The sequence below is a fragment of the Phaethon aethereus genome, assembly GCF_964289735.1.
Source record: "Phaethon aethereus genome assembly, chromosome: 3".
NCBI classification, from domain to species: Eukaryota; Metazoa; Chordata; class Aves; order Phaethontiformes; family Phaethontidae; genus Phaethon; species Phaethon aethereus.
Window position 1 is genome coordinate 79,349,476 of NC_138576.1, and position 13,909 is coordinate 79,363,384.

The 13,909-nt window shown below is 37.2% G+C and overlaps 1 protein-coding gene across 1 annotated transcript in view; it reads right to left on the reverse strand.

The window, feature by feature from the left end:
- Positions 1 to 4,342: 4,342 nt before the first annotated feature.
- Positions 4,343 to 13,909, reverse strand: part of PDE10A (phosphodiesterase 10A) — a gene marked incomplete at its 3' end in the record, with an annotated part of 185,493 nt that continues 175,926 nt past the window's right edge. The window contains exons 20-22 of the mRNA XM_081997622.1: positions 13,715 to 13,795; positions 9,576 to 9,664; positions 4,343 to 4,460 (exon numbers count right to left, since the gene is read on the reverse strand). Of these exons, the coding sequence (XP_081853748.1) occupies positions 4,343 to 4,460; positions 9,576 to 9,664; positions 13,715 to 13,795 (288 nt within the window). The remainder of the gene's footprint in view (positions 4,461 to 9,575; positions 9,665 to 13,714; positions 13,796 to 13,909) is intronic.

A 13,909-nucleotide genomic window follows, 5' to 3' on the forward strand; every position in this document is an offset into this window, starting at 1 on the left:
TTTCACAATAGGACACCCATATATGCATATGTACTGGCTGTTTGGTTTGTGAATTTATTTACAACTTAACTATATCATAATAAATGCTTACTGTTCTATTGTACAAATGTAATAGTAAAGGTTTAGGTTTGTTTTTTAAATACAAAGACTGCAAATGAATACATGAAAAAAATTACACACCATGTACAGTATTTATAATTTATAAATGCAAAGTTAAGACCTCTTTAAATTATTGCACTTGCATTATTTTTTTGTTTTTTTTACAAAGATAGTTTTAATGTATCATATATATATGTGTGTGTGTGTAAATATATATATAAAAAACAAAATTTTCAGCTCACTAGATGTAGTAAAGTTGAATGTTGTTACCTTGAAGTTCGTTCTTCTTCACATAACAGCCCAACCTGAATTTTGAATATATATGAATCTACTCTACAAATCAGTTTGATCTACCCTAGAAAGCAGTCCATTATTTTAGGTTTTTTGACAGAGTATACACCCGTATTACAATCGAGCACAGTTTTTGGTCAGAAAGCAAAATTATGATGTGCCTTTGCTAGATTGGGATATATAACCTAAAGACTGAACATGAACTTCCTCATAGTAGTGTGCAGAAAGCCTTTTCTGTGTTTAAAATGAACAAATTATTTGTTCCACTTCACAGAACCGTTCCTATGTCACAGTGTTTGAGGCAAATGCATTATTTCAAGAGGGTCGTAATTGTTTTGAGCATCTAATAATCTCTATTTTTCAACACGAATAGTGCTATTTGCTATCCCTACAATTTTATCACTGAATGCTCTAAATGCAGTAACAGCAAACTGATCACACTGTTCTAAGTTTAAATACATCAAAGAACTCTGTGACATATAAAAAGATGAATTCCACACTGCATGTCCCCACCAATGTAAATATGTTTTATCATATACTCCAACTAAAAAAGCCTATTGCATTTCTCTAATTGTCACTTAAAAAAAAAACATACTGCCATGAGTTGAACCATTACAGCAGAATGTCGTACTACTGTACAAAATTAACAGATTAACAATGGAGTTTCTGTCAGTGCTGTAATAAAATATGCAACATCTCAGATGAGTATCATGCTATGTCAACTATTTTTCTCACTTAGTGCACACCTTTCAGGACAATTTCATAACACATTAGAAATGCTCCGCTATGGCTTCAAACAGTCCTTTTACCTTTACTGGGCTTAGAAGGGTAAAGCAATTGGAATTATTAACAAAAATAATGCAGTTCTGGGAGTATAAACGCTAACATTTCTAGGAAAGGAGAGATCTGTTAGGTTTTTTATACTTTTTTATTGATCTTGGGCAAGATCAGTTTTAGCAGGATAAAAATGCAAGTCAGAATGGCTTTTGGCAGTTTAACTTAATGAGCCAGATGTCTTACAGATCTAGATGTCTTACTCTATTTGCGAGTTCAAGTCCAGAATTTTGAAAAATTAAATCTCAACATGTACTTAAACCATGAAATTCAAATGCAGCTTCAAAATTTTAATTTTTGGTGGTTTTGACTTTGGAAGTGCAGGTATAAGTTTGTTTCTACAAAAAATTTACACATCTGAATCTGCACTCTGCAAATGTTAAGACAGACTAAATTTGCTTAGAAAATATAGCCCATTGTGGCTATTTTTGTTGATTTAGATGCTAACAAAGAGTAACATTTTGTCATGACCTTTCTCCTTTTACACCCTAGGAGTGTAAACCAAACCACAACCACTGGAGCCAAAATTTTAAATTCTAATGGACATTATACTACAGCAAACATGTATTTTATGTGGTTGGGATAGTTCTGTATTATAAACAATACCTGACTTGAGACATTAATAGAACAACTTATTGCCAATTTGACATCTTTGTTAGTGAAACGTGTTTTGTATCAGTACTCACAAACTTCAAAACATAAAGTATTATGTGATACTGCCAAACACTTTGAATGGTAACAGAACTAGTGACGTTATCTTTACTGTCAATGAGTAAAAAAGATGAATTAAAAGCTTTCCATAACACAGACACAGTGTGATAAGGAGTATTTTTGCAACGCTTCTAAGATCAGCGTTCAAGGAGGGAGAATAACAGCAAAGATACTTAACCCACAAAGGAAAAACATTCCATCCAGTTGTTGGGAGTATCTGAATTTCAGTATTTTTGTAGTCACCATGGATTTGGATAATTCCCATGTAAATTAGGAACGGTGGACTGTGTCTCAAGCACTTGGTGGATGAAAGGTTGCATCTGCATGATTTAGGTAGAACAGAACTGTTAAGGAGTAAAGCAGAAGACACAGCATGAGATACTATTCATTCTACTCTGGTGTAACTGTTGCCTGCCTTTTTTTTAATTCCAAAATAGTTTGCTGTGGTTAACAATGAATTTCTGCACTTAGAATTGCTAAAGCAAACTGAAAAAAATTATGGGGCTGCTGCTAGGTAACTTGTATCATACAAATACGGTAACTTCATATTGAAGTTATCAACTGTAAACTCAACCTCTGGGATACCTATGTACTGCAAAGGCTTAGCTGCATCTATACATTATGCAATTATGTATCACATACTGTACACATGTACAGATACTGCTATGTGCTCGACCATAACAGAAGGCAAAACTCAAGAGTCCAAGTCATTTACATGAAACCCGTAAGATGGCATGCTTATTAGAGCAATACAGCTCAACAGACATGAGATGGAAAAAAAGAACCTTTGCTCTGTCTTGAAGTCACTACTATTATTCGTTGCAGTTCCACAAATGGCCATGTTATCACAGAACCACTACAAAAGTGTATTATCTGTGAAAAAGCAAATAATGCAGTATAGGCTGTATGTGAAAGGTATGTAAAGACTGTGTTTTCACCCACTGTGTGGATCAATATGAAGATTTTTCTCCTCTATTTTTAAGAGAAACATGAAGGCAAATTAAGTGTTGTCAAAACTTACTCTGTACAATTGCACTAAATTTAAGAGAGTGGCATTAAATGTAAGGTCTTAAAGTCTGTGCATAAGTTTGTAAGGCCAAAGCCTAAGTCAGCACAGAACCATAAACAACATTTTAGAGTACTTTTCTTCAGTTAGCTATTCTTTCACTAAGAAAGGCAGTTCTAAGCCTGGAAATTTTGATGAAATCAGGGAAAAAAGCAAACAGACAAATGGAGAAGTTTCCTAATTTCACTCATCTTGGGATGGGGGAAAAGAGCAGTAGAAGACATGCAGTGTTACTGTGCAACACAAAAGCTAGTCAATACAAAAACATTTTTGATTTATTGTGATGGTACCACAATGCCTCTTATCAGAGCTGACTTTTCTGACAAGGCTTTTGTTCCCAGCAGATAGCATACTTCAGGTATGTCTCTAATACCTGTTAAAATACAACTCAGCAGGTAGAAATAAAAATGATTACTTTACTTAATTGTGAGCTAGGCAAGGAAATCTTTGCTGTCACATTTAAATTTTAATCCAATACTTCTGTCACTTGGATACAAAAACTCCAACCTGAAAATCTCTCTCATATCGGAGATAAATATCCAGTACTTCCAGTGTTTGAAGGGAGGAGTTGTCTAGGTTTATAAATCATTCTGAAGAACAAAGCACCATCACTAGTTCTTTCAACATTTGCCTTGTGAAATGACAGACATTGCATCACGATGCTTAATGAAGTACTTCAAAACTTTAACCTGAATGTTGGTTTTCCTTTAGTTTGCAGCAAGAGAATTCACTGTAACCTAAGCATGAATTATAGTCTCCAAGGATTCTGCTGGAGTTCAAACTGATTACAAGTAGATCACACATAAACATTCACAATAGCAATGGGTATATTGTTCTATTTATAGCCAAGAACTCCCAAGTGACACTGGTGTTAAAGCCAGCCACAGTACGGTATAATAAAAGTACCATTGAAACCCTTACTAGAAAGATACAATTTAGAAGTACCCCCTAAGATTCCCCCCCGCCCCATCAGTTTTAAATTAAGGCCTCAGCAAGGTAGCCCATGAGATAAGGCCAGTCTTTTATATTCACAAGTCGTAAGTTCTCTTTTGATAGCTGATTCCAAAACATCTGGGTTGTTGTTTTCTCTCTGTTCATGTTGTGTCACTGGTGTAGGTCAGGAGATTGGCTGCCAGAGTCATTTAGCCGGGGTAACTCCATGGGTGTTACCTTCCCAGGCAGATCTGCTGCTTAGTTAACATTTTGTAGCTTTTCTTTTTCCTGCCCCCCCCGCCCCAAATGAAACCAAACCAAAACAAAACACAACCCCAAAACAAAACAAAAAACAACCCCAAAACAAGAAGGGACCCTTCTCGGGTTAAAGCAATCCGTTGCTGCTGTTCAGTCATCGATCTTCACAGGAAGCGAATCTGAGGTCCCAGGGGCAAGGGATTGGGAGGGAATCCATATAGAGGCTTCCTCGCCTCTAGTTACTTTCTCCCATTGGTTGAGATTATCCCTGGAGATGCAAAAAAGTGAGAGGTAAAGCACTGTTCATAAGCTTACTGGGATTTCTTCCTAACAATACTGTCTGCTGTACTATACTTTGAGATGTAGCTTTATACCGTATGTAAGTACCTCTATGTCATCACACTTTCATCATCTTTATGTTATTTCATCCTTCACCTTCATTTATATTATTCAGCTTCATCCCATTTTGTAATTCTGTGTGGCTCATATACATGTTGACTATATATTAGCCTCTGGCATACCTTGCCCAGAACAAGCCCTGGAGCTAGAGGCTAGCACCCACTTCCATTACAAATTTCTCACCCTCATGGCTGCAAAGAAAACCCAGCTGTGACCCAACAGAGACACGCCTGCAGAGACTCTGAAACAGCAGCCTGGAGACAAGTGGCCTTCCTCACTTCAGACTTCAGGGATTTTACCACAGCATACTTTGGCCCTTCTCAAAGCCACCACAGAGATCAGGACTTCCGCCAGGAAACCTCCTTCACTGCAAACCACAGAAGCGCATTAAGCCTTCTGAAACTCCTACACATGGGCTGCCTGGCAGTGTATGAAGTGTTGCATGCCAACATAACAGTATCAACTTTCAACTACTCATGTGATGATCATACTATCAATCTACTACATTTAAGGAGTAACCCTTCCTCAAGACAGACATTTTTTTTTTAGCATCTCACAGCCTGGATAACCCCCAAGTCCAAATTTTGGTTCACAAGCCATAAAATGATGAGAAATTAAGCTGGTAATGTTCTAATGATCTGAAGAGAGTACAGACCCATAATCTTACTTGCTGTACACTAGTACCACTCCCATGACTTGGAAGCCTATGTTGATGATATCCAATAGCAGACCATACTTGCAACCTATGGCCAAATCTAGCATTCAGTCTTCAAATACAGAGAGGAGGAGAGCAAACTCAACTGTTTCAATTTCATACTATGGGATACCTAGTTACTAAAACAGTTCTTGGATGTCTTCAGTAAACAAAGAGGATGGTAAAAGTACCAAGGTCTTACACGGTATGTGTCATATTATCATATTCTATCAGAATTTATGTGGCAGACATCTTCTGATTTTTATGTCACAGCTTTGTCAAAACAGTTGATAAAACAGCAAATAATGAGCTGAAAGCACAGAGAACAGGTAAGAAGAGAAACTGCTGCATCTTCTGGGGATGGGAGAAGGCACGATCTGATGGAGTCTACCGAAGAAAGCTGGTGCCCTCTAGGGGAACACCTACACCATTTTCCGCAGGCAGATGGAAACCTGCTTTGCCAGCGCTCCAGGCCAACAGGAAGTCATGAAGCCAGCGTTAACGTGGTGCTGAATCTCACCTAACACAATCAGGCACTAAGGATCACAAAAGCTGAACCGTCACTCTTTCTAGGTCCCTTTCCTGAAACTGGGAAAGTAACGAGGAGAATTGCAGCCAAAGTATTTTTTAAATTACGTCGGTTTCAGCAACAATTGAGAGACCTGAAAGCACGTGGAAAATTGTTTAAAATTATTTGGTCTGAAATAAAGAAGTTATGGCAAGTGGCATCAAATGGCAGTTTTGATCTATACAAAATGACAATACAGTATTTTAAAATGTGGAATAAATGACTGCACACGAAAACATTCTAGATTCTTAGCTGCTACCTTACCTCAGGGAAATCAGTGACAGATACTTTTTTTTTTTAAAGAGGTAGATAATACGATTCATTTGCTGTTGTGCTCTCAATGAAGGCCTGGCTCCTAAGTGTCTGGAATAAATGCCCAGAGGCTTTCAAAATAAAAACTTTGATGCTGACATGCTGTCTCGGCTGCTTCTGCTGCTATTATTTGCAGCTGGTGTCTGGGTTCCAAACAACTCAAGGACGCAGCAGCTTAAACACTGCGTTCCAAGAACACGCACTGCTGGTGAAGGGGCGATATCAAAATCGGTTCAGTCAGCAGTTGAGGCAATATCAAACGGGAACGAGGCTGTATTCTTCTAATGGCACTGAATAATAGTTACCCGCCAAAAACAAAGGAAGAAAAAATGTAGTGCAAAATCAGCTATTTGAAACACTCTAACCTAAACCCTGCAATAATAGACACTGTAGTAATTGGGGAGTTGGAAGTTAGATCTGTGTTCGTGATCTCCACTCCTTATCTCCAAGTCTGAACTCCCAGCGCTTCCTCCTCAACCCCCAAGCAGACAGTAGAAGGTAATTTTAAGGCCAAGCCAAAACTATCAAACGGCTCCTTCAGAAGACTTTATGCCAGGGTGTGGATTTTCAGGAAGCTCTTTAGTCTTATAGAGATCTTAAACATCTATGCCCCAGTTCTGCCTTAGTGCAATCTAAATTAAGGAATGCACAAGAGCAAGGTGGAGAGCTGTGTCTGTACAGAGCTCTGCCCAGTCTGGAGACTGTGCCAGTGTACCTTTCAGAAGTATCAGTATCATAACTGTAATTGGAATTCCAAACAACAAACATAATTTCTAGAAAAGAAAAATTTCATATGATCTCTGCCGGGAGTCCGATTGCTTTTATTTCAGACATCACACCTTTTGCAGACAAACCCACTCTTGAAAAGATGTTCATGCTTGATCTTCAGAAACACAGAGAACCTTTAATCTAGAACACAGATGTATGTGGGTGCTTTTACACTCTACAATTCAACTTTAAGTCTCCTCAGCTGAGTACTGAAAGATGGACCACCAAGTATTACAAGCCACTTTTCCAAACAAGCCTAATTTGAATATCCATGTGGCTAGCAATCAAAAGATATGGGTCTTCCCAGAAGACTGCTCCCAAAAAAGATGCTGGGCAGTCTTAAGCATTCAACCTAGCCTGTCTAAGCCTCCATTAAGTGGAATAACAATGCTAACTTCTTACCAAAGGTACTGGCAGGCTTATGCAAATGGTTCTACAGTAAATACAAACAAATTTTTAAGACCTCCCATTTGATTGTGCTAGTAGCAGACCACCTCTCAGTAAATCAGTCGGATGACTCATGACCTTGTAAAGACTGAAAGGCTTACAAGCAGTTCTGTAGTTTACTTCATGTTCTCTGATTTCACACTGAAAGCAACTCTTCTTTATTTGTCAGAGTACACATTATTCAATTATCTATAATCAAATTATCAACACATATATATTAGGTCAACACGACTCAGGGAGTACACATTTCTACCCTGCACTGTAACTCCAAATTCCAAAACAGGATTTGATACCATTATGATAGTAACACACTCAACGGTGTTTTGAAATTAGAGGAGAGTTTAATGCTGTATTGTAACTAACAGCACCACTAAAATGCTCACTTGTGAATACTTCCACATTGCTCAATTTAGGATAATAAATTACTGCCTATTATTGACCAGGCATTGTTACTTTCACAGCTTCTAAGTACAAAAGACACTAGTGTAAGGATCACCTAGCCTGACTGCCTGGAGAAGACAGGCCTTGGCAATTTCGTCACAGTAACTATGCCTCAGCCCTGCATCCCTTTTACCTCTCTCTTTTAAAAAGTATACCTAGCCTTGGTTTAAGATCTCCAACTGACATTAGTCCAAATGCTAATAAAGACATTCACCATACTGCTTGTTTGAACCTTTGGGCTTTTAAGTAGTCTATACCTGCTAAATTAATGTGCTATGTCTAATCAGAAAACATACTATGAAGACAGTTACAGATTTTGATAAAGTCATTCTCTTGGATAAACTAAATATGTTGGATTTTTTAGTCTCTGACTATGAAGATCTCAAAGCATTCTTTAAGCTCTTTCTTAATCTTCTCTTATTTGCCAGTGTCTTTATCTACTCTTCTTAAAGCACAGATGCTAAACAGGATTTCAGCTATAGCCCCATTAATGCAATAACTAGAGAGGTATAGTCTCTAATCCTACTTAATATTCCCTCCATATCAATCTAAGGGTTGCACAGCCATGCCCAGCAATGAGACCTCAGAGGCAGCTATTAACAATGTCTCCTAGATAATCACTGTTTTTCATAAGATAGTCCTCTGTCCCACTGTACAGACCTACAAATTCCTCATAGCTATATGAAATAGCATTTGGGTGCAAATGAAATTATTTTGCTAACTACTATGTTAAATTTCATGGCATTTTGTATATAGTGCCTTCTGTTTGTATATTTTCTTTGTATGTAGCCTCCTGTTACTTCACACAAATAATTTAGTCCACAATATCAGGAAAGTGACACAGTAGGTAGATCTGCCATACAGGACAAAGAAAAAGTTCAATACAAGCTAGAATTTAAGGACCACAAGAGAGAAAAAAGAAAACAAAAGAAGATTATGAGAGAGGTGCTAGCAAGAACATAGAAAAACAGCTGTCTCTTCCCTGGATGTGACTAAAGATTGCTGGCATTTTATGAACCAACTGTTTTTCTTTAGAGAATACCGATTAACCTGAAACTGGAACATTTTCAAGCATACCAACAGAAGTTTTGTCAGGCGAGATTGCTAAGGTCCAGGATATAATTATTGGACAGAACTACCTAGAAAGAGATCCACGGTCATTCCAGGGTAGAAGCAGCCAATTGGTTAAGGACCCTTGCTTCTCCTCCAGAAGACCCCAAGCTACAACCCAATTGATTGATAGGACAAAGTTACATTTGCCTCTCCCACGTCCCAGTGGTGCTACCCTTGCACTCCCAATTACTGAATATCCTGCGGATCTTTCTTGTCCTGCTTTTTAATAAAAATGTTCTGACATGAAATAAAACTACATGCCAAAACCACATTTTTTTAATGAAAGAGAATTCTAGCCAATCTTGGTTGTGAGAACCATGCTGAAGTAAAAAGGACACAGAAGGAAATTGCACTGAACCAGCCTAGATATGGATACATAAGCACTGAACCTGTTTCGCTCTAAATGCTTTTGGCATCAGACACACTCTCATCAGCTGTCTCTGTAGATCTGCACGGGATAGTCCCAGCCAGTAGTTACTGCCTCTGGGTTTCTGCACAGATTAATGCGAGATGCATATCCCTGTTTATCTGCATGCAAATTCTAAAATTAAAAGTCTGTATTTCCAGACAAACTTGCAAAGCATGTTTGCTTTTTCTTTAACCAAGCTACATACTATGCAAAAACTTGCACATTTACTCACCTGCATGCTCGGAGTAGTGGCCCAGTTGGAGGAAATATCTGTGCAAGTGTGGTGTAACATGGGATGGCTACAGCATTGTAGAACCCAATCTATGAAAAACAGCAATGAAAAAAAAAGTAGTTAAATGTTGCCAAACTATAACACTGAAAGTTAACAGACAACTAACTCAAAGATGTTGATTACTTACTTAATTGCTACTTATGTTAGTACGTCATACTTCTGCATCTCCTCTTAATATCTGAATACTTTAAATGAAGCACTAACAGTGAAGTCTCTGGCAATTACAATTTGCTTACATGCCTCTCTTTTGTGACTAACATGGCTGCTTCAGATGGGATTTTCTACAGGACCTTTTCGTATTCAATAGATTCCGTTTATTTGCTAAGGTTCTGTCTGGCTTTTTGGTGTCAGTAGTGGCAGGAAGTAGGTGCAGACAGCAGAGCCATTTCTGCAAACATTATTCCTGTGATGATTTTTTTTTAAAAAAAAAAAGGGAAAGTTGTGCAGCATTGACAAAATATGGTCAGATTCTGGATTGTTCTCATGTCCTCCAGAGTATGTATTCTATATCTCAATTTACTTGAGATGCTAGGGGCTTTGCACCTTTGGAAAGTTTCTAAAAGGTGTGCACTGTGATCAACAATTGCTTTGCAGCATCTTTTCATGTATGCGGTACAATGACGTATTTTTAACATTATCATACAATGCTAGTCAGAGAACATCAAATGAGCACCTTTTTAATGAAATCTGATTCATACAGGCTTAGGGGCCTACGACAGCTATGATGTCACAGCTGAACTGTCATGACACGAGGCAATTTTTAGAAAATGTTACTTGTTATTAGCAAGGATGACAGGTTAAATTCAGATCCATTATAACATCACTCACTTACCCCAGACTCTCGTGATAGTTACAGTAGTGCACTATGATCTCTTTCTTTTGGCAGAGTTTTTAAATGCTGTTTAGTGAAATACCATGTATTGTACTGACACCAAAGAATTTGATTCTTTTGAATCAAACCAAGACTCAAAGAATTTGAGTCTTTTTTAAACAGTCTAAACATTGGCCCTTATTCAGAAATCGAAGAGCAACTCTTGTCCTCACCTCCATCAATACAGAAATTCCTCCCATACTGCTATGTAACCACGTCTATTCTCTACTTTAAAAGAAAAAGGACACATTTTCTGACTCAAGAACCCAAAAGCCTGAGTTGAAGTAACCATGATGTAACCAACAGAAAGCAACTGTGAGAAGGCAAGGCTGCACACAGCCCTGACATCTGCTCATCAACAAAAAGTTTGCTATTTGGCATAGTGCATTGTTTTCTTCATGGGTTTTTTTTTCCTTGTTTGATCGTTTTTAAGGGGAAATATTTAATTTCAGTAGGAAATAGCAGATTACTCCATAGCTATAAAAAATTAAAATGGGACCTTTGGCACGGTCACACTGTAGACCTTCTGGCTGAGAAATGTGTCGCCATTGAAAAACATAAAAGATTTCAACCAAACTAAGATCATCTGCAATATATTCTGAAGAACCTCCTCTTTGGAACCCCAGTATTTAGAATAAAATGTGTCCTTTAAGGTCCTGAAAGCTTTTAAGTCAAAATGCACATGAAGGAGGAAAAACCCTAAAAGGCTCAATGGATTTAGGTTTTGAATAAAGCTAAGCTAATTAAAAACATTCCTTTGTGAGAGTTTCCATTTCTGACCAGAGAAAACTCACACAAATTCCTTTTGTAAAAGGTTTAGATTATCTGAATAAATTATTGCAGATTGATTTTTTATGTTGCTGTGGCTAGAGAGAAAGCCTACAGTTCACTCTGGTACATGTAAACTATTGAAGTCACTGCAGGAAAGGCAGTGTACATATATCCTACAGATGCGTAAGCAAGAGGAACTAGAAAGCGCCTTTTGTTTCTGAAATAAATTGTTCCTGTCTCTCCAGCTGTGCATCCTAAACATACTGATAGCTTTAAGAGCTGGATCTTTAACGTTCTGACTGAAGTAAGAAATCACCCTTAACATTTTAATCCTTGCTGCGTAAGAGTAAACTTTTTCTTTTCAAATTGAGAATTATTTCTGGGATAAGCTCTGAATGGCTGAAGCATGTGAACTGTTTCTTCTCTCTCCCTTCACTACTGAGGCTGGCATGACTTGCTTATCAAAAGGGCTTTCAGGTCACTGCATAGTTTTGGCATTTCTATTTTCTTCACAGGTTCCAAAAGGAGGGGCAGAAAAGAGGGTCATGGGTTCCTTGCTGAGTTAGGAACAAATCCTCAGTGCAGGCTCCATAGTAGGAAGACACCAAACTCAGACCTTACATGAGCTGTGCTGCAAAGGGTATAAAGCATAACCGAGACCAACTGATCCAGCCACCCAAGTGAGAGGAAGAGCTAAGTACAAGCTATTCTCTTCAAAGATGAGTACTTGAGGCAGAAGTAGTTTTTTTTCAGAGATTACATGTTTATACAAATCCTAATTTCCTAAACATCATTGTAATTTAAATAAGGTATTAATGCTTTAATTAAATCCACGTAAAACTACTCATTAATGCTTTTTGTTAGAGTCCAAGGAAATGGATGATAATGCTTTATTAAATTCTTCAGTCTCTACATAAATATAGGAATGGTTATTTTCACACAATTATATATGTCCTATACCTCACATTTTGCTGTAACATTGTTGTAAGATACAGCAGCTACAACTATACTATTGAAGTTGGCTTTTAACATCTATTTTGCCTAATATTTTACTGTTACTCTATTAAGAAGCGTGAAACAAGAGCACAAAGAAGAACCTGATGAAGACAGTACCTGGAACAGTACTTACTGTGTTTTAAGGAGGAAAAAAAAAGCTTATTTCTTAGATCTGTGCTTTCACCCCATTAACAATTCTCTCACAAATGCCAAGATGACTACATACTATAATACCATGCACTTTTCAAGATGTTCAAAGGTACCTAGTGTAGTGTGTGGAAAAATAAACCAAATGCAGAAAAGTATTTCTTCTCTTTTCAGACTTATACTAAACACACAATTTAGTAAATAAATTACTAACTCCTTACTATAATAAGGGTAATAGTTTTTATGCTAAAAAATGATAGAACATATGGAGTAAAGTGTCAGAATATAAAAATTGCCACGCTCTTGCTTACCAAGTAATTAATCTACAGTGATTTTGTGATACTTTGTCATTTCTAACTTATTTTAAATATTATTATTAATTTCAGAGTTCAGAGTTCAGAGAAATGCTCTGCGAGTGCTAACTACTGACAAAGCATCAGAGGCCACTGAAATGAAAAAAACCTTATACATATATATATGCATATGAATGGACAATGGACAATTTAAATTTATTTTTCTCTGCTCAGATAATCAAAGGACAAGCCACCTTTGTCGTTTACCCAAAAAAAGTTAGTTCAAAGACCTTTTTATTCCTCAAATTTATGTTTACAAAATACCAATTTTCCCTATGGAAAGCATAAAAAAGTAGTCATTTCTGCATGTTTGTGCACAGGAATATGAGTACCCAAAGACATAGAAAAACAGACAATTGAGGCTCTTGGAAAAACACCCTTTATTACTTATCCTCAAGCAACTCTTTGCACTATTCTTTTTGGGGCTTTTTTGGTTGGTAGGTTGGGGGTTTTTTTAGGAATGTCAAAAAAGCAGTGGTTGTAGTTGTCAAAAAAACTAATGAAGTAGTATCGGTCTAAAATCACAAATATTTTGAATCTGAACCTGAATATTTTAACCAGGAACAGGTGACAAAGTTCATTTTGCATTCAGGATAAAACAGCAAAACCTTTTAGCTGAGGGCTGAAGCAACCACTTACTAAGTTGAAAAAGTGTTACTGACACTTCTCAAAATTGTAGGTGATGGTGGTTTTAGCTAGAACTACAAGTACGAAGAATGGAACAGGTAGTAACAGCAAAGAGCACATTGTCATTTAAGTAAACATTTGAAAAAAGTTTTCCACTGCTACTGAAGAAAATTAACTCTGTTTTGCATGCAGAACATAGAAGTCAGCAGCCACATATCCCATTGTCAAATGCAATATTCACTAATACATGTTTCTTTACATACATGTTTTATTAACACTATAAACATGTATCATTTTACTGAGAGAGTTCATACCTGACCCTGAGGGACTTCGTCTTTCTTGTCTCTGTCCATCATAGGAATAGGTTGAATACCCGTTTTCTTCATTTCATCACCCTGGAGAAAAGCAGAGAGCGCGAGATCAGGAAAACAAAAGTCAAGACTACTGAGATCTGAATTAATTACTATCTTCTACTGTACGTCAATCTAAAAATCCAGAATTTAAAATAA